At 35.3% G+C, this 21,106-nt stretch overlaps 1 protein-coding gene across 1 annotated transcript in view; it reads left to right on the top strand.

The window, feature by feature from the left end:
* Window positions 1-99: 99 nt before the first annotated feature.
* The window catches only part of LOC109050327 (mirror-image polydactyly gene 1 protein-like), a 73,420-nt gene continuing 52,413 nt past the window's right edge, over window positions 100-21,106 (top strand). The window contains exons 1-3 of the mRNA XM_042773602.1: window positions 100-250; window positions 4,467-4,558; window positions 20,719-20,803. Coding sequence (XP_042629536.1) covers window positions 4,513-4,558; window positions 20,719-20,803 — 131 coding nt within the window. The 5' untranslated portion in view covers window positions 100-250; window positions 4,467-4,512. The remainder of the gene's footprint in view (window positions 251-4,466; window positions 4,559-20,718; window positions 20,804-21,106) is intronic.

Here is a 21,106-nt window from a genome sequence, read left to right as displayed (position 1 = left end):
AGCCATTCCTCTTATGACCTGCAAACCACCTTGAAACCGGGCAGAAGCCCTCATCTATCGCTGTATTTTCAGTGATTTTCCCCTCGAGGTGCATGGGTCAGTACGGCGAGCGTCCTCTGGTGGTCAAACGCAGCACTGTCTGTCTTGAAGTGAAGGGTGACTCCGCGCACTGTAATCGGAAGTTCCCCTCCAAAACCTTTAGGAAACAACCCTGTCCGATCTGCACCAAACCTCATAATCCTAAATCCTGGTAAGTCCGAGGACGGTCCGTCTTTCAGTGACCGCTCCTATCGACGGCTCACTGCAGAGATACTCATGCTGTGACTGAAGCTGAAGGAAATAAAGCAGTGTTTGTGTTTTGACGCCGGTGTGTCACTCTAGGAGGGACTTAGGCAGCAATTTGAAGGCGCTAGTTTACTTCTTTGACCAGTTACGACTTGTCTAGAAATAGTAACACATTAGACCTGTTTGAAACATTCCTGCTTCAGTCGAGCGCTACTTTTTTAGTCTTAAACTCGTGCGCCGCTGTTTGATGGATTCAAGGGCTGTGTCTCAACACTTACTAGTGAACTGCCTACCTAGACAGCGGTTTTGAGCACTTGTTTTTGTATACATTTACTGCGTGTACAGTGGTAAAACACTAGAACAGTGTAATATATTTTGCTGACTTGTGTACTTACAGTATCGCACATGTTTCGAAGAATGTTTAAATCCGGAGAAATAAGAGATTTTAACTAGTGACACGGACCGTGTCGTCGTGTCGCCTACCAATGACGTCATAACCCCCTCGATTTCCGGTTTTGTTTTGTAGAAAACACACTAGTACTGAAACGCCAAAGACGCTTTAATGTGTTGTGCGTTTTAATAGACCGGTGACGACCGCACAGAGTAGCATTATAACATAACTTTCAAACGTATCTAGTATGATAAAACACCGCTGCCCCCCCCCCCCCCCCCCCCCCCCCATATTAAAGTACATATTGTGCTTTTAACTCATTATATATCACACTGAGACGGGAAAAATGTCTTCTCGTTTTCCTACTTTCTTGAATTTATTAATTAATTAATTCATTAATTTTTTTTAAATTACATATTTGGGTTAAAATTCGACATTTTTGACTTTTTACGTTTTATTTTTTTAACATTAATAGTAACGTTTATTTTAAATAAAAAAATGAACAGATTATGGCTGTAGAGTGATATTAATTTCAAAATAAATTCAACTTAAAAAACAAAACAAAAACAAATGATCATTTTTCACTTGATCGTTATTTCACTTGATTGTTATTGCAAGGATAATAGTAGCTATATTTTCTTAAATTAAATTAAATTAAATTAAATTAAATTAAATTAAATTAAATTAAATTAAATATCTATAGTATAATTTGCAAAGGGGACCCTAACACCTTTATGACAGTTTTAAAGTTATCATCATGATCATTATTATTATTATTATATCACATATTTTGACCTTTTTATGAAATTACACATTGAGAAATGGTACATGTTAAAAAAATTCAGCTCAGACATCCTTTATCACTGACCTTTATAAACCCAACATAACTAAATCATTATCATTTATTAATATGGTGTTTTCAAAGAACACTTTGACATTAACATGATGCATATAAAATAAAATCACAAATTTAAAAACATAGCCATGGTGGCATGTCCTATGTAGATGGGGAGCTTGCTAGGTTTTGATACACAGCCAGTGTCTCCTCTCGTGGATCATGTTGCATTGGATGTGCAAGCTGAGATGAAGTATACAGTGTCCAGTCAGAAAACGCCGGCTTACTCACACTAACACATACATGAATATCAGAAGCATGGCACGGGATGTTCAATGTGCACTTCAGAGGGCAAAACACAAAATATCAACTTTGGAGAATGAGCTGTCTATAAAGTGAGTATAGATGGGATCTCCATTATTAAACAGTTACACTGATGTACTTAATGAGACATAATGGAACTATCTGTGAGGTTGCAGAAGCGTATTGCTCATGGGATCTAGATTTTACTTAAGTGGATATATTGTACATTTAGCGAGGTGTTTGTAGAGTATGGAATGATGTTATTTGAAAGAAACTGTATGCCACACTTTGTTAATGTCAGCAGATAGCCATCGTCTCGTCTTCTAGACCTCAGACAACTTTTAGGTTTGTCAGGAAGACAGCTGGTGTTTTATTCATTTACATGTATGTTTTTTTTTTCTTCTTCTTCAAATGATTCATGTTCAGATATAGTTGTAAGAAGGTCTTCTTTATTCTGGTTAAAGAAAACAGTAGTACAGAAATATAGCCCTAAAAAGCACTTGGACATTTAAGGCAGAGTTCAAATTGCCTGAATTACATTTTATTAGATATAAAAGATCAAAACAAGTGGAACTTGCAACTAAATTATGCTAAAGCTTTAAGTGCATTTACATTCTCCTGTATAATGTAGTTTGTATTGACTTGTGAAGTCGTAATTACGACATCAGGTTACTTTCAAATTACTTTGGTTGGAATTAAATGGCATTGTACTATTTCTACATAAAATTACAGAATTTAATTCTACATATACAAAATGATGAATAAAGAATGCAAATTGGTGTGTTTTTCTTTGTTTTTATCCAATTTATGAAAGTGCTGTCAACTTAATTATACATTCTATTGTAGTTGCAAAATACTATGGTATTTTGTACATGCAAATTGGATTTTTCCCACTTACAATACAACAAATGTCATTTATTACAACAAATTTACCATTAATACAAATGCTTGAAGCACCATTATCCTCTCAAGCTCCCACAGGTATCCTAGCAGAGAAACCACAGGTGGATTTCATTACATAAACTGCATGGCTGTGCTAGTTTTCTTTAAAATATATACGACTTGGTTTGAGATTTTGTAATCACACTGACATTTAGACATTTTAAGTTCGACTTAATTGACATTTGTACATTTGTAAACTTACAGAAATATTTTAGACTTGTTTAAAATATTTTAATAACAAAATATCTTAAAAGCGAGTGCAATGTTTAACGTTGTTATACTTACATCAGGGATATTAAATCCTGCTAATTCTCTGCTCTGCAAAGTTTTGGTCCAGTCTGCTCCAACCTGTAGTTTTCAAGTAATCCTGAAGACCTTCATTACTGGTTCAGGTGTGTTTGATTAAAGTTGGATCTAGACTCTGCAGGACAGTCACATCAGAAAAGGTACATCACCATATTGCTTTGACCAAAGTGACTTGAATGCGTCTGATGTTGTAATTATATCTTCCCAAACAGACTTCAATGCACCGTGTGCTCTGACTCACAGGGTCCCTGCACAGTGTACACTGAGCAGGGTATATCTGTAGAAGTTCACTTGACAAAATCTGTTGATTTGGAAAGCCCTAATATCATCAAACTTAATAAACTTGTATTGCAGAGTCTTGCAAGTTTTGATGATGACATAATATAACAAATTTAAAGCAGACCTATAGGTTCTAACTCAATCTGATATAATCACATCATTATTCACGTGTGCAGCTGTTTCTTTGCACATCAGCAGCCAATGAGCTAGCTGCTCAACATTCAGATACTTTGCTATTGCTTGTTGTAGCAGTTGCAGCATGCTTCAGAAACCCTCCACCTTCCCCAGTTCCACCTGTATGGATCTGTAACGGCATCATTTCATGTATGTTATATATGGGGGCTATTTTATATTATATGTGAAACAGCAGAATTTCTTACATGCTCACAGCAGCATGTCTGTGGACGTATTGGCAGTAGCAAGTCTCGGTACCTACTCTGCCGCAGCAGTAAACACATTAAATGCCAAACACATTTACATTGTCATGTACAGTATATTACCAAGCTAAACTCTCAGAGCTGTCATGCCAGAAATATAAATAACCACTTTAACATATGTAAATGTATATATTTAAATACCCCTCACTTGCATTAACAAGAATAAAAGGAAATCGTAGGAATTCTAAATCTGTGGTATTGTGGGTTTTTATTAGGCTGATTTTATTGGTCTTTGCATGAGTTTTGACTGGACATTGGGCTGTTTTCATCACAGTCCTGGTTGTCAGGATCTGCCAGTTATTTTGCCAATTTTCCAGCTTATCTGCATGAATAATTGCATGCTAAGAAATATTTAAACCCATCCCATTCCATGATAGAGTTACTAGCCATCACACCCTTGTGCTTTGGAGTAAAATGGAATATCCCAGTCATAGAAACCTATTCATTATGAATGTAGCAGCTACTTTGATGTTTTTGCAGAAAGGAAAGTAATTGTAGTGCTGGTCATACACACACTCAGCTTTTGGTGTGTGCCCTGAGCTCATGAGGACATTGCAGAAGAGATAGTCTAACCCACACTGAGAGCTAGTAAACATGACCACAACTCACTCAACACACTGAGCTCAAGCACTAGCATTCAAGAATAACAGCAATAAGTTATTGATGCATATCTTTTGTTGTTTTTAAGGGAAAGTTTTTCAGAGAGTGAGGAGGAGCTGCATCAGCTGTCATGGATGCACAAACAGGAACTGAAGGATTCACTGGTTGATATGTACAAAGGTGAGTATGAAGAGAGTGCTGTCCTTTGTATCTGACAGAGGTGTTTTTGTTTTGTGATGGACTGAATTTGGGAAACTTCATTTGTTATTGATTAGGTAACTTTGTGTTTTGGGTGATTCACACTTTATACACAGTATTCACACTTTTGGAGAAAGTGCATTCTTAAATATGGGCACTAGAGGGCATCCTTATGTTATATTTTCAGATACAGTGTCTTAAGTGCTGAGTGCTGTGGCATTACATTATGTTAACCTTAAAGATTGCAATTAGTTTTTATTGACTTCTGAAAACAGTCAAATATCAAAGGGTTCTAACAATGACACGTATTTAGATTGTCAACTTTTAAAAAGCTATAAAGGTTTATTAAAGCCTGCATATTACAGGCAGTTCCCTTACTAAAAGTCCTGTGGTATAAGATGATAAAATCATGACACTAAATCTTCATGTACCATGGTATTTGCATGTTACTCCATGTAAATACTATGACATATGGTATTAATATGGTACCTTGTCTGAAGAATCTTGATTTTTTTTTATTCTTGTTAGTTTAAAACCACATTTCTTTAGCACCCATAAGAATATCCACATTGCTTTGTACAGTGATCTGTATACTATAAGTTTGGGAAGTTTTGTAAAGATTATTTTTAATTGATTAAAACTTTTATGCTGCAAGTATGCATTAAATTGATCAAAAGTAACAGGAAATACATTTCTAATGTTAAAGCTTTCTGGTTTAAATAAATGCTGATCTTTTTCAATTTTCTGTTCATCAAAGATTCCTGAAAAAAAAAAACATATCATGGTTTCCAAATTATATTAAGCACCAAAACTGTTTTGCTTGAGAACCAAATTAGCATATTATAATGCTTTCTGAAGAAATGATGCTGAAAATTCAGCTTTGTATCACAAGAATAAATTACACTTTAAAATATATTACAATAAAAAGCAGTTATTTTAAGTTTTAATAATATTTCACAGTATTACTGTGGTTACTGTATGTATATAAGTTATTTTTTTAATCAAATAATCCATGCTTGGTGAATATAAGGACTTTTTTCAAAAACGTAAAAAAATCTTACTCACCCCAAACTTTTGAACAATAGTGTATAGCATATATATATATATATATATATATATATATATATATATATATATCTATATATATATATATATATATATATATATGAAATGTCCTTCTTCATATATATATTCTTTGCATATATAATAATTGTGATAGTGTGATTGTAATTCATTTGTTGTGAAGCGTTATTGCTTCCTCTTTAAGCTTTGCATTGGCACTGTCTCCATCTGTATGGTCTAATCTATGTATATATGTTGGAGAGCTTCACCGATAATCATATGAGCTTCAGTCATTCACTCTCAAACAGTGATGTGCATTGTAAAGGCTGCCGATGAGGTTCGATCCTTCATAGCATGACCTCTGCGTTGCGTGTGTTTGTCTTTTTATCGGAGTTAATGCCAGGTTAGCTGTTTCTCTGATGTGCTGACACATCCTGCAGTAGAAGAGCCCAACCCAAAGTGTTACATCCTAGTGAAGGGTGGAGGCCAAGACCTAGAACAGGATCTACTTAGCATGTATCCTGATATCTTAGACACCAAGCGTGTGTATGTGTGCCTCTGGGTATATGGCTGCATGCCTGATTTTTATGGGGTTGTGTGTTTTCGGTACACAGACATTATGTCTGCCACTCACGCATGCAAAATAATGTTTTACGATCATTAATATTACTTGTAGGGTTTTTTTGTGTGAAGTTTTGCATTGCAGTCACCTGTATTAAAGCCATCTCCTTCCTTTTTAGTGTCAGATAAGCATGAAGCACTGATCCCACCCAGTTCTTTCTTTTAATCTAGCTTGAATGTTTGTTTAGTTTAAGGCTGTTATCCTTTACCACTGATAAAGAGTGTACAGCTACCGGGATCCAAGTGGCAGTTAGCCGACATCAACATAGCAATGTGCATGTTCCTCTAAAACGAGAAGCACATTGCTGATTCAATTCTGAAAGCAAGGTGTTTTGAATATGAATTTTTGACTGATTAGCAATATCAACACTGTTACAGAACATTTGCGAGTGTTGTATTGCTATTAGAGAGCAGTTCTGTAAACATAAAATTTATATCGGGACACAGTGCAGTATTTAGTTTTTTGTTTATTTTTGCTCTGGTAATGAGAGTATGTTGTAAATCATAGAATTGTAATTACATTTAGTGATGACAAACAATTGGAGTGATACCAATAATGAAGTAAATTTCAATACTGTCTGAATAAATACGTGTCAATCAAATTAGTGAACCAGAACTGTATTACAATTTGCCATTAAATTGAATATTGGTTTGTAACCAGTATCCACTTCTTTAGAAGGACAGTCAGATTCAGTTATTAAACTGGTGAATATGCAGTGCAATCGAAAATAATTGTTTTTCATTTGTGGAAGTATCATAAAAATTTGATAAGTTCTAATTTATATAATTTTATTTAAAAAATGTTTGTTTTTTTATCATAGTTTAAATTTGCCCACATGTTAAAATGTTTTAAACTGGCTCTTTTTTCACATTTTACATTAACTGGGTATGTTAGATGATTGTAGTAACTGTTTTATGTCTGGCATTTGTTTCTAGTGTCTGTGCCAGCCTGGACAATAAAAAAATAAAATAAAATAATACAGCTTTGGTGTATTTATTTATTTATTGTTACTTTTGAGTATATAGTGTGCAAAACAAGTGTACAAATAACTAAAAAAAAAAAAAGTATTATTGAATTAATTAATTAATTGTGAATTTTGAGTGTATAATGTGGAAAATAACTGTTCAAATTTCAGCAATTGTATATATTTCCTTTGCCATGATTAAATTGTGAAATATAGCTATATTACAACATTTTATCAGTCATCAACCACCTTGCTCTTTAAATATCAATATCGGCCATTGAAATCCCGCATTGGTAGTTGCTACACTTTACGATTGTTTTAAAAAGTGTCCTGGAGCAGCCAAATAAGGGTGAATGCACATTTTTGAACCCAAATTGAATGTCACGCCTGTGAGATGATGTTTCTCTTGAGTCTGTTTCCCTGCTGATTTTATTAGTTTGACATGGTTTGGGATGAGCAGACTGCTGTAGGCTGGGTCATGTTGTTACAACTGAGATGCTGGATTGGTTTCTTGCATGGGTAAACCGTCCTTTTGCAGTCCAAATTCAAAGCACACACACCAAGTCCATCATAACAAACACGCTAAGTTTCCTATGGAGTTGAATTGGCCTTCCCGACAAGAGCAGAAATAGGGCTACAATCTCAACAATCTTTGTTCTTAGCAGGTGGATCGACCTTTGACATAACCCGTCACGCCCCCTCCCCCTGTGTGTGCTGTCCGGGCTGGAAACGTATATGTACTGTTTGGTCCCATCAGCTTGGCTCCTCTTACGGCAGTATGGTGTGGTCCCGCTCAGCTTTTCCGACAGCCACCCACCCTGATATCACATCTCACTCTCTCTCGGCCGTGCTTGGCTACACGGAGAGCAGGAGGCGCGTTGGCGACCCCTTCGGCTTCCTTGTGGGTCCCATTGAAGTTCAAAATCCCTAGAATGGAGTGCCGTGTGGCCTAACAGGCTTGTCTGCTCCCTAAGTGGGTGGTCCGCCAGTGATAGAGGGATCCCTCAGGGCTCTGTCCTCCTCTTTTGTGCCTCTGTGTTGGTTTAAGGAATAGACCTATGGGCACTGCTTAACTGTGGAAGCCTGGTTACTGTGATCTGAAACCAAACAAACCTAGCAAAAAGGCCAATGCACTCACAAACATACAAAGACTCGAGCTATAAAACCCAACGAGAGGTTGGCATCTCTTGAAAAGTTCTCGAAATGAAGAATTTTTGTGGATGTTTGGGTCAGTCTTATGAAAACATGCCCAGGTCATATTTTACTTCAAAAGATAAAATAAGAAATTAATTCTGCATGAAGACCGTTAGAATTTTCTTGCATTGTGACATTCCAGAATACTCTCTAATGTAATTAGCGTGGCTGTTCATTCATTCATTCATTCATTCATTCATTCATTCATTCATTCATTCATTCATTTAGTGTTGGTAATTCACATTATTCTCTGATTCTCTTTACATGCTCGTTTATTAGTTTAATTAGTATTAGTAATAAGAAAATGATGCTTTAAAAAAATGCCTTTATATAAATCAGTATAATTTTTTATTATAATATTACAATATGTTTTATTTAAATATGTATAAATGATATTATTTATAGACTATATGGTTTAAATATATATAACTATTTTTACTTTGCATGACGTAATGAAAATGGGGGAGGGTGCATAATTGTAATGAAAACAATGTCACAATGCAAATATATAAATAAAGGTCATAAGAGCAGATTTCTTTATCTCTACACTTATGTTTAATTTCGTCATACTATTCTTAAATAATATTTTTTTCTAATGTTTGCTTTTGTTTTTGGGGAGAAATATGACCCAGATTTTGTGAGTTTCATCCATTTGTGTGTATTCATTTTCCATGATTTTCTACAATCTCTTAAAGATTATATCTCTCTTGCATATGTCAAAGCTGCTATGGAAACTGTTAAAATCATTCTAGAAAAAAAAAAAAAGAAATAGTGTAACAGTTTAGTTTTGTGTTTTTGCTAAATAAGAATCCAGATATGAAGATTGTCAGGCTTATTTTAACTAATGTAATGTGTGCTATAGTAAGTAAATATTTTGGCTTCTAATTTTAAAGCCTTGTGATTCCCTTGATTTTTTTTTTTTATTCTGAAATAAGCAAATTCAATTTGGGTTAGTACCACAGGAGCTCTGATCCATGAACTCTTAAGGGGTGTACTGTTTCAGACTGACACTCGTATGATGCTAACACTCCTACAACCCGGTTGCAAGCAAGATTCCAGACGACCTAGTGATGGCCCATGAAGCAGAGAGGAAAACAAACAAGGCTTACTTTGCTGTGAACCACAGATGCTTGGGAATTATTTGAACAGGGAGCAATTTAAACGGTCACTCCTGTGGCCTGTGTTCAAACATCAAGTGGAAATGAGGACGGAGTGCCTGGTCCTGTTGCCCCGGCCTCCCCTCGGCTTTTCAACACATTCATGCTTCCAAAGGAGGCCGGCTGAACAATGACGGGCCACTTTCACAGTATGGCATTTTTACTGCTTTTTTACGCACTTGTATTTTGTGAATGTTTAAACAGACCTGCAACAACCAGAAATACTGGACGTAGATAGTTGGCACTTGAGTTGGAGAATTTATTAAGAGAGCAGGAATAGAGGATTGAGAAACTGTCATTGAAATAAAAATGACTTAAAGATTTGCTTTGTTCCTGTATCCCCCTTGTTTAGCAATGCAGAAGAAAACTATTTTCTTTGAATATGCAAGACTGATTCACTAGCCGCTGTAGGTAAATAGCTAAAAGAAAAACAAATGCTATAAATGGTGTTTACCCTACAATCTAAAGTGTTTATTATTACAATAAATTTTTTAATAATATTATAACAAAATACCAGTTTTGCAATATCAAGCAACATAGCAACTGTTTTTGTTCAAGAAACAAATTGCTGCATCTGTTCTTATGTAATAAATAAGGTGGATACGCTCTAACAAATTTCTACAGAATTCAGATGCCCATCAATCATTTCTCGCATGTTTATCTTTTGTGTATTTTGGCTGATTTGATTATGTTTTCATCTGCTAATAAAGGCCCATTCAATGAACGATAGCTATATTAGTGTGGACATTTTTATTTATCTGTTTATTTTTAATTTATTTTTGCAAATAACATTATTTTCAGTGATGATTCTCTTTACATTCTCCTTTTATTATAGTTATAAATCATTAAATATGCTTTTTACAGTATTATTATTATTTAAATCAGTATACATTGTGTTAAATAACAAATACTATGATCTAAAAATGCTTGACAATTTAAAGAAATGCATATAATTTTTTATTTTATTTTGCATGACAGTTATGATTTTGTTTGGTAATAATAATTCTCACTGAAGATACTTATAATTTAGCATCCACACCAAAGTAAGAGAACGTTCAGTTTATTATAAGCAATTATGTCATCTGCTGCTTTAAATGCTTGAGATCATTGAAGCAGGATGGATTCTGATTGGCTGTCATTGTTTTAAGCATTCATCAGCTAGAAAAATCATTTTGAAAGTGATTCCAGTGATATCGTTCCTCTGTCGTTATTGTTTTATAGTTGTGGTGTGGACTTGATATTCTTTTAAATGTAGAACGACATTTTTAAAAATACATCTTTATCATTGATATTAGTTATTGCCCTTAAGAGTGAACAGGCCTTAAGAGTATAAATCTCTTAGTAAACTTCCCTCACAATCAGCTTAGGAAAGGTCAGAAATACAGAGTCCATTTGGGCCTAGCCGTGAGTTGTGCTAAGTTTTTAATAACTTGTTCGTTCGTTAGAGAAGAACATCATTGGCATAGATTTAATCTAAGCACATGTACGTGAGCATGTGTTCGAGAAGAGACAGTCATGTGATTCCTCTATTGTACATCAGCTGCCGTGTAAATATTTGCAGTGATGTACATCCCTGAACACACAATACCTCCCACAAGCCTCTCTGCATGTGTCCCCACAGTGGCACCGACGTCGCCCAAGTGCCTGCCATATCCGAATATCACACATTTATATCAACTTTGTTTGTTCCCCAATGTTCTCCAGTTGGAAAAGAACCCTGGAATGTCCTGGAGTGTTTTCTCACTTCAGAGTCCTGCTGTTTAAAGCCGGTTTGTTTGAAGGACAGGTCGAAACCGCAAGCATCACTCATCCTTAAGGGTGAAAAAAAAGCTATGTTTGGATTTGACGCTTCTGCATTGCCCAAAGTTCAGCTTTGCAGTTCATGTTGGAGAAAGGATTTCCTGAACAAAGGAAGATGTGTTTGTTGAGGATCCTCGCACCACTAGATATGTGTGTGTTTTAGCGCCGGGCGCTGAGGTGACATGCACAGCAATCACGCTGGATTTGGTAGCCCTTTCAGTGTTACTTTGAAAAAGCAGGGTTAAATTTGGACTCTATGTGAAAGTTTTTCCATTGATGGACGTTTAGGGAAATTATGGGAATATTTGTGTTGTCATTAGAAGGATTTGGAGAAGTGGTTTATTGCCATTTGTCTTCTCTTTACACAAAAATGACCATGGCAAATGTAGTTTCCACCTAGACAGCAAGTTGCTACAGCTTTTTCCCCTACTGTTAAACCATGATGAATTAATATGATATCTCCTGCAAACAATCTAAGGAGATTTTACTGTGTCTAATAATAGCCAATATGTTTTTTTTAATGGCCAATGACTACATTTTGAAGGTTAGCATTTCTGTTAGTATGTCTATCAGCTGAACATATATGATTGATCGGCCAATACATAAAATAAGACAAATATTGTCCTAATTATCGTTATATACAGTTAATATTACATTATTTTGGTGGCAGCTCATTAAAGGGATAATTAGCCCCAAAATTATCATTATGTCATTATTTACTCACCCTTAAGTTGTTCTAAAATTATTATTATTATTATAATTTTTTTGCTGAACACAAAAGAAGATATTTTGAAGAATGTGGGTAATCAAACAGTTGCTGGTTCCTATTGACTTCCATAGTATTTTTTTTCATACTATGGAAATCAGTGTGAACCAGCAACTGTTTGATTACCCACATTCTTCAAAATATCTTATTTTATGTTCAGAAAGAAACTCATACAGTTTTGGAACAACTTGATGACAGAAGTAAATGTAAATGAGTAAATGATGACAGAATTTTCCTCTTGGGTGAACTATCCCTTTAAAGGCCTTGATTGTAAAAGAAATGAAATACTGTCTGGCTTCAACATCATTTTGAGTTATAAAGGTCAATAAATATAAAAAATATCACTGTTTAACAATAACTTCTGACCATAAATGCATGTATGGCTGATTCATAGATATTGTTGAAATAATGTGCAAATAATAACACCCCCCCCCCCCCCCCCCCCCCGAATATATAGCAGGTGATTTTTTTTACACACCTTTTTTATTCTAAGCAGACAGTTACAAATATATGAAGGTATGGCCGATATATAGATACACTCTTAAAAATAAAGGTGCTTCAAAAGGTTCTTCAAGCGATGCCATAGAAGAACCATTTTTGGTTCGACAAAGAACCATTCAGTCAAAGGTTCTTTAAAGAACCATCTCTTTCTTAACCTTTTTAGAATCTGAAGAACCTTCTTTCACCCCAAAGAACCTCTTGTGAAACAGAAAGGTTCTTCAGATGTTAAAGGTTCTTTATGGAACCATTTAGACAGAAAGGTTATTCTATGGCATCATGAAGCACCTTTATATTTAAGAGTGTATTGTGTTGCATAATGTGCAAAACATACAAAAAACCCTGAATATATAGGTGATGATATATATATATATATTTTTTTACATATATTTATTTAGCCAATGTTATTATTAAAGCAACCTTATTCGACAGTAACAAATGTACAAAGACAAGCAGTCCCACTGGTTTATTTTTATTAGAGAATGGCTGTACATTGATAATGAGTTGAAACTTGCACAGCTTTCGGTAGAAGCGACACAGAGTCGAGAAGGTGAAACACTTGGCTGGAATGTCTTTCATAAGACAGCTGACCTTGAGTTGACTCCTTCCCTGAGCCCCACCTCTCCTGTTTGGCGTCTCTTCGATGAGTAATAACAGTCTCACGGCTGGTTGATGCCACCTTGCACTAGTTTCACAATCTTTCTTGCCACAATAAAGCTTTGTTTTCTATATGTTTCTCTGTGCCTGAGTTCAAATGCTTTTAAACTCGTATGTGGAAAGGAATGCAGTTAAAGTATTTTGTTTTGATCGGCGCATGAACAAGGGTGGTGACAAATAAAATGATTGTTTTTATCATGGCACTTCCTAGAATGCCTCTGCAGGAAAGTAAATGCATCAGGATTGTCATATCCACTTTGTATATTTAAAAAAAATAAGTCAGACATCAGACGTTGATTAAAATGTGAAATCAGTTGCCTTTTCGTGTTCCAAAACTGCAAATGTGTAACAGTGCTAGAAATATGAGCGAAACCTTCCTTTGCTCACATATCGACTGCATTAAGCTCATCCTTAAATAACTCTGTTCTCCCTCCCAAATGTTAGCCAATGCAAATCTCAGCTTTAGTCTATATTTACACAGCCAATTTGGAGGTTACATTCAGAAGATGAATTATCCATTCGCTGAAATATTCACTCTTGACATCGAATCGGAGAATTGAAATAAAATGTGGTGTTTGTCTAACTGCTTACAAATACAGACCTTTTAAAATTAATTTTTGGTGAATAACTGTGACAACCTGACTTTGTCAGCAATTTCTAAATTTAGGAATTAAACTAAGAGGTTATGGTGGAAGTACAACAGAGAGCTTTATACAAAAATATAGGGTCTAAATGGTTGATTGAGTTTGGAGGTCAAAGGTCATTTTGTCAATTGCTTGACAAAATATTAGTATATTTTAGGATTTAGCATATTGGTCATACATGTATACTACTATAATATTTTATGTATATATGTACTGTATATATAATATACGTTATGCATAGGAGTCATATGACTTAATAATCTGATTATCTGTGCAGTGTTTTATGACCTTGGTTGATAATTAAGGTTTATGTATATTAGTTTGACTGAGTCAAGGTGTAATTTTTTTAAAGTGTATTTTATGCAGTGATTCTGATAGTACTTGGCTTGAATTATATCACTCATGTCATAACTGATAATTGACAGGATCAAACACACAATACAGAGCATTCAGGGTTTATCCTATTGCACATCTTGGGGGGTTTTTTTTGCTTGCTTTTACTCATTCAAAGCAGGCCTGTTTAAAGGCAGTTGTGGGGTGGGGGAAGCGCTTTCTTTACTCGTAGCATGGCTCATGCTTCTCTCGCACACAAATTAGCAGGATATGGGGAAATTGAGGCACTCATCCTACTAGATTTGGAGGGTCATTTCTCCTCCCCCCGTTAATGCAGGAGGATCAGTGAATCGCGGCCTGATAGACACCACCGAGGATGGATCCATCAAAGAGAGCGGAGATGCTAGCGCTAGCTCATTTCCCACAGGCTCAATTCAATTATCACTGCGCCTGCTCTGAGAATGAGCTTTACACCCGTAAGACATGCGGTCCTGCTTCACAGATCCACTCTCCCTGCTAGACGTCTCCATCATCTAAGAAACATAATGCCTACTTGGAGAATTTTCAAGTAATGCGAGGAATTATGCTTTCATTTGAGAGACTGCATAATTTTAGACCTTCAGTAAAGTGACACTGATGGTCCTGGATGATTTTTTTTTAACTAGCCACCTGGTAAAAGATTATTCAGAGAGAATGCTTTTGTGTAACTGTTATATGTATATGCATATCTCAAATCAAATTAAGGATGGCTTGACAGAGTCTCAAACTTGATTTAGAGCTTCCTCTAAAATGTTGTGTTTTTGTCACTGAAGATAATGATGCAACTGAATACAAGTAACTTTTCCTAGGAGGACACACTTTTTTTTGATTAGTAGCCTATTTGAGTGGGTTTGTTTGCTGAAGATCTAATAAGCTCCAGACCCCCTCAATTTTCATCTTTCATTTGGATTGGTTTATCATCCACTTGATCCAATCAATATGTTTAGTTAGGAGTTCCAAAAGTTGGGAATTGTTTATGCATTTTCTTTTCTTTTGGCATTTCAGCTAAATGTGACATTAGGGTACAAAGTTGGTGTTGGTCCAAAGTTTATTTGTGACACAGATGTTGAATAGAAGAATCATTAACTTATATTTTTACTGTCTGAAATATAAATAGTTGTTATAGTATCTTGGTCTTGATTCAAGGAGACTGACTCCCTGTATATAGATAGTTCTTATTAAAGTTCTTAAAGTTCTTATTAAATAAAATTAAGAAAAAGTAAGTATTTTTATTCTGTTAATTTTTATCATCATATTTTTTTATGCTGTATACAGCAGGGTTCAGAAGTCAGAGACCACATCGAAAAGCAGGGATTCAATATGTAATTTCATAAAAAAAAATCAAAGACGTTAAATACAGTTAATGCCAGCTTGTGTGAAACATGCCTAATTGCAAGGCATTGTCAAAATCATGTCTATTTTTTAATTCCATTTTTTTGTCACATTTTTATGCTGATTCATGCTAAAAAAATTATAAGTAAAAAATAATTAATTAGATTATTAATTTTATTGATTCAATTAAATTATTTGAATCATTTATTAATTAAATTCAATACATATGTATTATTTTTTTGCATTTATTTATAACTATTATTTATTTATTTATTTATTAAATGAGAGAAGCCTAATAGAAGCATTTTTTCAGTAGTGCTCTCTGACATTACCTTTTTTTTATCATGATGTTGAAGGTTCTTTAGGGAACCATTTAGACAAACAGGTTCTTCTATGGCATCGTGAAGCACCTTTATTTTTAAGAGTGTATTTCTGAGTCAGAAACAGTTTTCATTAATCAGCATTAACAGATGGAAAATGGAAACAAATACCAACCCTCCAGTGAGATGGAATCAGCCTACAGCTCATGTAACTGATTGACAAAAACAGTTTCTGTTGTTAATACAGTATCTGTCAGGGGGTCAATAAAATCTTTTGATCCAGGAAAAGTCAAGACCATTCAAAGCTTCATGACAGCCCGTGACAATCAAATTACACAGCGGGGTGCTCCCAGGTGCTTGTGCGCACCTCCCCATATAAAAGAGGCTGTTTATCCATATCAAATCATGTCAAATCATTATCCATATTTATTCATGTCTGCCTTTTTCCTTCTGTGGCACAAGCATGCTGTACAATTAAACCTGCTTTAAGACTCTCTCCACATTCATGTCCGTATCAAAATTCATAAAGAATCAGTAAGACGAGAATCCTGAGCTCGTAGATTCATGAGGATTTCACATGAAGCCCGTTTAATCAGGATAACACTGTTATTAATATTCATAAAGTCAGCTGGAATACAAATGACAGCCTGAAGAATCTGGAAACTTTTTGCAGAAGAAATGCATTAAATGCAGCTTAAAAAATTAATGGAATTTAGTTTATATTAGAGGGAAACGCCAAACCCCCCTCTTCGAGCGATTGAAATTGGGCTTAGACATTTCTTTTTGAAGAATTCCATCTTTGACAGACATCAAAGGCATTTTCAATGAATGCGATGCATGAATGGTCATTTAAAAGGATTTAAAGACATTACACTCTAATAATTGTACATGAATAATAAGTAGCCCACCGAGGCAATTAGCTTAAAGTCTACAAGACAGGAAAATGAAGATCACTGAGTGACAGCAAAGGACAAATTGAAATGAGAAAAGTTTGAAGGAAGGATAAAGTGGCTTTAAGTGGCAAATGCTGTTTTGTAAGATTTGAGCTGTCTTTTACATTTGATGCGGGCTTCTAACCTATTAATGTTTCTTTGTTTACTCACGTTTTATCCCCGTGAATGAATATTGATGAAATATTCAACGTTATCTGAAGGAAAAGATAGCTAAGTCTGAAAAGCTTCCTCTTTTGTATCTTTTTCAGAGCTGACAGATACGTTTTTAAATTGCTCTAATAGACACATTTTCACATTGTAATTACAACAGGATAGAAAAATAATAGAGAATATTAATATTATATAGATATACATATACATATATTATAAGAAAAACCTAAGCTTAGATTTATTCACCACTAGCATCACAAAATAAAAATTGCTAAAATAATGTTTTTATGTAATTGTTCTCAGACAGGTTTCCCGAACATCTCTCTGTCTGCCATTGGCCGGGCAAACAGATAGTCCCGCCCTAAACTCATACCATTGGTTGAGATACTGCTACTGTGTGCCACAATATATATATATTTTTTTTGGGCATTCAACTTGTGAATATATTACAGTATCTGGATATGAAGCTGGAATAAGAAGGAATTAAAATCACACACTTTAATTCAATCAGTGACCTTTAACTTATCTTTTAGCTATTAGGTTTGTGATTTATTTGAGCATTTACTTAAGAGGAATAAAATGCCATTAAACTCTGATTTGATTTAAATCAGCTCCTCAACTAGCCGTAGAGACACTGTTTATACACAATGACTGGTTATTGGCTTCAATGTAGCATGTTACAATCTGCAAGCTTTGGCCTGAATGTAGTTTTTCGTCACTGCTTTGCGAGCACCAAGGCTAATAGCTCATTAATCTATCATGAAACTCCTGCAGATTATGTAGAAAATGTAGATGCGATGCTAATTCACCATCTGGAGCAGGAGCCTCCTATTGCCACTCAGCACAATTCAAACTTTCATTAAGCCAGAACGAGCTCTTCCCTGTTTTTCAATATCGGATTATTGGATAGTATCAATTTCATTAAGTTTCTTGGGGGTGATTCTCTCAGGAAACGGTGTCAATCAATGAATCGGTCCAAATTTATTTGATAAAGCCCTTTTTTCTGGGAACTGTTTAATGTGTCTCGCTGAAAATTACGTGAACATCAAAAGGTCAGGTTTGTATGCTTTGTGTTGTTTTTCCCCCTTTCTGTCTTTTCCAAAGCTGCTTTCTCTTGTTAGTGTTAACGGATTACCAGGCGTCTTAGCCGTACCTACTATCTTTAAACTCTTTCTTCATCCTCATCCTCCTCTCTTTCTCTGTGAAAGTGCGGTGTGCGGGGCCGGCTCCCGCTCAGAGTCTATCACTGAGATTAATGGAGCCCTGTGGTGTTTGGCACAAAAAGCCAGTTGTCCGTTCACGCCTGACTGTGTCTGAGCTGAATAGCGTGTGAGCGGTGTGAGCTGTGTGTGCTGGCTTACAGCGCGGGGATAACGTTCCACTGGCATCTGCCCCAGGGGTCACCCCCACCCGCCTCGTGCACAACCTCCCAAGAGCACTCACTTTTTATGTCTTCTCAGCTCTCTTCTGCCAACTTTCTCTCATGCTGTCCACCCTCCTCTGTATCATTTTCATGAGCTTTGTTTCCTTTTCCCAAGAAACTGATCATTGTTTGTCCTGTGGTTTTTCTTATTTACATATACCATCTTTAAAGATGCTGGGAATTAAAAATAGTTGAATTTTTCACCCTTAAAAATAAGGGTTTCACAAGGAGGTTTTCACAGCAGTGCCATAGCAGAACCATTTTGGGTTCCTCAAAGAACCTGTCAGTGGAGAGTTCTTAAAATAACCATTTAAAGAACCTTTATTTTTAAGAGTGTGGCTTTTAAAAATGTCTGTTAACTTTGTGGGCATTTATGTGCTTTGGTAGTGTGCTCCTAAAGGTTGTCAAATTGACCTTAATAAATAAATAAATAAAATAAAAAAAATAAACAATGGGCCTATCCAATTTTTGTCCAATCTTGATCAGTTTTGTCCAAGATTCTTTCTACATAGCAAGTAGTAAGTCATAATTCACTGATATGATTTAAACTAAAGCCGGTTGATTATTTAAAAAAGACATTTTGATATGTTTTGCCACCATTTCTTAAGTACAATGTACACTACTGTTCAAAATATTAGTTATACTTTATGTTCATAAAGGCGGCATTTATTTAAAAACAGTAATAATGTAAATAATAATAATAAAGAACATTTTTTTCAGTTTGAATAGATTTTAAATTATACTCTTTTCCTTGTGATGACAAAGTTGTTTTTTCAGTAGTCTTCAGTGTCACATGATCCTTCAGAAATCATTCTGATATGCCAATTTATTGCTTAGGAACATTTCTTAACAGTTATTTTTGTGGGAACTGTGATATATTTTTTTAAGAATTCTTTGATGAATAGAAAGTTGAAAGGAATAGTTTTTTAGCACTATAAATGTATTTACAGTTACAGTACTTTTCATCAGTTCAATGAACTGAACTTGCTTAATAAAAGTATTAATTTCTTTCAAAAACAAATCTAACTGACCCCAATCTTTTGAACAGTAGAAAACGAAATGTGACAATCTAATGGTTTCAAAAGGTCTTTTAGTTAAACATAGTGAGCAGTTCGGCACAGAAAATTGAAAATGTTTTAGATTCACGAAGAACAAAATCTTTCATTCCAGAAGAGCTTTCTAAGCCAAGATGCAGGATTCCAACTGGAAATATTAGGTCATTTTTACAATTGGAAATGCCATAATATGAAATAATACAATATGAAATGTCAGGGAAGCTGTTTTTTAAGCTCTAAAATATTGCTTTGGCTAGAAATTGCAGTCTCAGACTTTTGTTGAAAATCCTGTTGGTGAGAGAAGTGGGAAACTTTTAGAAGACATGTGTGACCTATTAAGGTTTTCCTAACCAAAGTGGTTCCCAAAAAATAACCAACCAGGAAACACGAGGGAAACATTCTGCTTTTGCCTGGTTCAGTCCGACCCTTTCTCGAAGACGTTCTGCATTTATTTGGTTTGTAAATGTGACACCACAAAGCACCTACAGTTGACAGAACTGAAATGGTAAGTGTTTACACTTTTAAGCCCCCAGTGTGTATTGTGTTAAGAAGTTCTTGTCTCAGAAGCTCCACCACTAGAGGGAAGCTCTTCACCAGGCTCCTACCGCCAGCGATCAACAGGCTCTGCTGTCTGAATGTCAGCGTTCCTGCTAATTGCCTCCTGTCTGTTTGTTGCTTGCTTATGAATTAGCTTCCGTTCACAGAACTAAATTATCCACCATTATTTAATTACACCTGAGTAGATGATGCTTTAATTGGCGCTTACTGACTAGGATCTGATATGGCTTGAGCTCTATTAAATGGCTGTTTACTTTTCTGATAGCTAAAAGCATTAAAACGATTGCATGGTGGGATTACGCTTTGTTAATTGCCCGCGTTCATTAGTCCTCCATAAACTGCGAGGTAAAGCACTGGTACACAGTGGATGAGATAAAGACAAAGTCTTAAAGCATAATTTCACACGGCATATTAAAAGCCGCCTGTCTTGTTTTCTGCCTCTACTCCAGAGGTTATTAAAGATTGCTCTCCACCAAGCATCCCGAGATCATATTGACAGGCTGTAATTAATACTAACCTTTCTAAGTCTAATGGAAAAGGAGTGAGCTCGAGCCTGTGATGAAAAGCATTTTTTTCCGCAGTGGAATTAATCATATCCCTTCTATATATTTCCAGCTAATCCTAAAGTCAATGAAGAACTGAAACAAAGGCTGCCGTCCCCTGTAAAGCACCATTGTTCAGAGACCACACCACAACTTGGGTAAAGATGCCTTCCTCGGCTCATTTTACACTGTTTGTCAATGGCTTTCTTTCACATGTTACAATTAAGGACGATTTTTATAATATGAGTGAAATGTTTATCAGTGTACATTGCAGGCGATGATTACACGATGTAATGATATCTTTGCAGAGATGTGTTTTCTAAATCCAAAACGGTGTGACAATGTTTAAAAATCAACTGCTGGTTTAGTTTGCTCAAAGTAAATTGGTTGCAGGTGAAATGTTTGTGCAGAAAATGCACGCAATGGAAGATTTTGTGTTAATTATTTTAAAGTATTTCAGT

Source organism: Cyprinus carpio, chromosome A17, assembly GCF_018340385.1.
Source record: "Cyprinus carpio isolate SPL01 chromosome A17, ASM1834038v1, whole genome shotgun sequence".
Taxonomy (NCBI): domain Eukaryota; kingdom Metazoa; phylum Chordata; class Actinopteri; order Cypriniformes; family Cyprinidae; genus Cyprinus; species Cyprinus carpio.
This window is presented reverse-complemented; position numbering and strand designations above follow the sequence as displayed.